The 4,178-nt window shown below is 35.3% G+C and overlaps 1 protein-coding gene across 1 annotated transcript; it reads right to left on the reverse strand.

Annotated features, from left to right (window-relative positions):
• Positions 1-2,464: 2,464 nt before the first annotated feature.
• On the reverse strand, positions 2,465-3,790 carry LOC136797469 (uncharacterized). Its single transcript, XM_067054043.1, has one exon. The coding sequence runs from the start codon at positions 3,788-3,790 to the stop codon at positions 2,465-2,467; it is 1,326 nt and encodes a 441-aa protein (XP_066910144.1).
• Between the last annotated feature and the right edge of the window lie 388 nt (positions 3,791-4,178).

Raw genomic sequence — 4,178 nt, forward strand, 5'->3', positions numbered from 1 at the left:
GTATTCATCCGATCAAAAAAGCTTTCAAATAAAAGATCTGGGTTATACGAGTCAGGATGCAAGATGTCATTCCAATCAATTTTATAAAAGTCTTCTTTGAATTTCTTGCTATCAAAGCTTTTCCATCTTCGATAGTATTTTGTTTCTTTGGAGAAATTTGTAGAGAAGTTTTCAAAAATAAGAAATTGAGGCAAATGATCAGATATACCAACTAAAAGATTTCCGGTCAGAGGTTTATGTTTCGCAGGAGTGAAGAAAATATTATCTATGAGTGTCCTTGACCTATCAGTGATTCTGGTAGGTAGAGAAATACTAGGTAAGAGAAAAAAAGATTCAAGAGAATCTACGAAATTATTTACATGTGGAGAGGTACCACATTCTAGCAAGTTAATATTAAAATCACCCATAAGCACAAGGCGCTTATTTTCCTTGTTAGCTTTTTGTAAGAAGGGAATGAAAAAGTCGTTTGTAAAAGTTTCTATTTTCATGGTTGGATGTTTATAGATACATCCAACAATGATATTTTCTTGTTTTTCAAATTGGAGCTCACAGAAAGTAGATTCAAGTTCCTTTTCACAATAAAGAGAGCGAGAGAGATCATTTCTAGACTTGGATTTTAGATCATTGGAGATAAAGAGAGCGGTACCACCAGCACTAGATTTTGTGTTAGTAAAAAGTGACTTATAACCATCAATATCAAGTTTATGTGGAATAGAAGAATCGGTAAGTCTAGTTTCCGAGATTCCTAAGACTTTGAAATTGTGATTTAAAGAGTTTAAGAGATTGTTGTACATATCAAAATGTTTTGATAAAGAACTGATGTTAAGATGAAGAAATGAGAGGTTAGAAGATGTGTTAGAAAAAGCAGAGTTGAAGTCGCTACAATCGAAATACCTACAATCAACAGTGTTCAAATTATATTCTGTGTTCGTTTCTCGAATTTCTTCGATCGTGGTTAAATCAGAGAATGAGGGGTGGAAATAGTTGTACCTGAAACTTTTTTCATCAAGCTCATAGCAAATGCTAAAAGGGAAAAGATCGCAGTTGCAGTTAACGCATAATCCGACTTGTGGATAGTTTATTGAGAAAGGGAGATTGCATTCATGGTGAAACCATTTCTGACAGTAGTCACAAAAAAAGGAAGGAGCTCCTTCCGCTAATTCCTCACATACCGCACAAATTAGGTCCATCTATGGCAAATAGAATAAGTTTTAAAATTCTCAAAATATCAAGTAAATAAAAGTTTTAAGTTCGAAAGTTAAAGGAAACTCAGAAAGTTTAATTCAGCGCTATAGCAAAGAAATTTTTGATTATACGAGGAGTTTAGAGATATCATCATGCGGTCACAAAAGTTCATTCATTATTTTCAAAATTTTGAAAGTAATCGCAAGGAAGTTGGTTATCGGCATCAAAAACAAGTTCAGACAAGTCTTCCTCTTTTTCAAAAGAGTGAACATACCTTCCACCAACTTGCTTATTGAAACGAACCTTTAAATTTCCATGTATATCTGTGAAAATGAAGTTGATATGTTCGCATTTTTGAAATCTTTCTTTTGCCGAATTCAAGGTCTTCAGTCGTTTTTTTGTAAGAGAAGGTTTGATCTGGATTTTCTTGGAACGCTTCCGATTTTCATAAATTTTCTCGCACGTTGAATGTTTATTAAAGCGCACAATCACACGTTGTGCGTTATCTCTGATAGGGCCGATTCGATGCGTTTTGTCGATTGTCGACTTAAATTCATTTTCTTCGATTCCCAGTTCTTCGATAGAGTCTTTGACTTGCTTCATTAACGATTCATTAGTTTCTCTACGATTGAGCGGGATACCTTCTAGAACGAGGCAATTCCTTCGTGAATACTGTTGTTGACGTTCAACTTCATCGGACAACTTTTGGCTCACAGTACATGCAACAGCGTTACGATCTTTAAGGATTGTTATTTCTTTGTGTAGAGCAGGAACTGTCGACTTTTCAAAGCTCTCTACTTTTATTTCGAGTGTCTCAACTTTATCGTTTAAAGATTCTACTTTTGCCTCAAGTTCCATTATTCGGTCCAAGAGTTTCTTCTCCAGGCCTGTGCGGGTGACAGCAGGTGAGAGTGATTGTTTTTTAGTCGTACCTTTCATGATGATGTTTTGTTTTGTTCTTTGCAGGGCGCTGAATTGACGTTAAGTTAAAGTTTCTGCATCTATTTTTGACGTTACTCCTTCAATTTTGATCCAATCTTCTCAATTCTTTCATGGAATGTGAAGGTCACCTTGCTGAATCTTTTGGTGTAACTTTCAGTATGCCAAACCTCAATTTCGAACAAAAAAATAGCAGAACTTTCCACTTTTTCTTTGTTTTTCTTCTCTGCGTCAAAAAAACGTCAGTTCGTTAAAAGAAGATGTTGCAGGTTTATAAAACATTAAAAAAACTAAACTAGAAAATGAACATTAAAATTAACATTATTTTCATCAAAATAAATTACCATTCAAGTTCAAGGGTGACAAAATCATCAAAATTGATTTTAATGTTTTGTTTAGTATCAACAACAGCTTGGAAATAAGCTTTCGAGTCACCACCTTTAGACTTCAATTTCGTTTCAACAACACCATAAACTGCTTCTGAGGAGACCACATGTCCTAAGAGACCTTTAGTTTCCTCATAAACCAACATTTTGTTTCCCTCCTCCTCGCTAAGGACAAGCTCAACCTTGGCAATAAAATTATCACTTGGTAGGCCATCCTTCTTATCTCCAGCAACAATAAGAGGCAATTGAGTGAATTTCTTCTTATTCTCCTTGCAAGCTTTTTTATGTTTATCCCAATGTACCAACTGACATTCTTTGCTGCAATATCTCACCAAGAAACAAGCTGTGCAACGACTCTTAGAATAAAATTGATCACACAATGAACAAACCAAATCAATCACTGACGAAAAGTGTTCCTTTGGATTTAAATGTTCTTTAATCTCGCTATCCATAACCGACATATCTTGAGGACACCCTCCCTCATAGTCGCGAATCGATGGATCTGCACCATACTTCATTAGAAAATCAACACAGTCGAACCTTTTCATCATTACAGGTTGGAGAAGTGCAGTCTCTCCAAGACGACTGGTAGCATTGATTTCAGCTCCGTTATCCAACAAGATTTTGGCAATTTTCATGGTGACTGGATTCCGATATCTCATAACACAAAAAAACAAAGGTGTGGCACCTAACATGTCTCTCGCATTGACATTGGCACCCAGCTCGATCAATTTTGCAGCACATTGCAAATGTTTTGGTTGTTTTGATCGATCAACAAATTTCGTTTTCGCATTATACTGGCGACCAGTCTCATCTAGAGTAGTCGAAGCTCCTTTAATAACGTGAAACAAAGCTGAAAAATTATACAGCGTTTCACGTCGCTCTAATAAATTTTTTAACTCTCCTTCAGGAGTCTTAGCAATCTCAGCCAACATCCCATCATAGTCTCCAGCAGCTAAAACACGAAGCCATGTGGAGAGTAACATATTGCTAGGATTCCAATCCAAACCACTAGCCCATTTCCATTTTAGCTTAATGGCGTCATCACCAGTCACTTGGCTTTGATCACCATCATCAGTCTTATACGACCGTTGAGTTTCATTCATTTGCTGAATAAAAGCAACTTGCATGGCCTGTTGGGCTTCTTTCTCAGCTTCATCCCTCAACTTCCTATCTTTGTCTCGACCAGTATTAGATGGTGTACCCACTGTAACTTCATAAGTCACAGGTCCAGCTGGCTTCTTGGCTGCTTTATTGTTATTCTTCTTTTTCTGACCCATTTCCTTTTTTTAATAGGATGATATTTCAATTTTATATTTTTTATTTAGTAATAGCTGTATAAAAAGAAAATTAATTTTATTGCAACAATGTCAATTTCAAGAGCGTTATCATGTATAACTAAAGAGATCTAACATTAATTTAGATTGTTAACATTATACAAAATAGTTTAGAAAAGCCAACAGAAAAGATTTTTCAAAGAACCTGGACCTACTTCATTTAGACTTTGAAAAAGTCAAGATCATTGTAATAGATATCTAATTTGTTTTAAAATAATAACACGAAAAATTCCATTTCAAAATTCCAGGAATCCCTGATAAAACCGTCAGATATCGATATAAAAACTGATCTAAATTATCACAGTTCAAGAGATAAAACTTTGAAGGAGAC

The sequence above is a fragment of the Clytia hemisphaerica genome, unplaced genomic scaffold (assembly GCF_902728285.1).
Source record: "Clytia hemisphaerica strain Z4C2 unplaced genomic scaffold, Clytia hemisphaerica genome assembly, whole genome shotgun sequence".
Classification (NCBI taxonomy): Eukaryota; Metazoa; Cnidaria; class Hydrozoa; order Leptothecata; family Clytiidae; genus Clytia; species Clytia hemisphaerica.

Excerpts from the sequence above, each read along its gene's own strand:
- LOC136797469 (XM_067054043.1), bottom strand. The coding sequence starts at position 3,790 with ATGGGTCAGAAAAAGAAGAATAACAATAAAGCAGCCAAGAAGCCAGCT.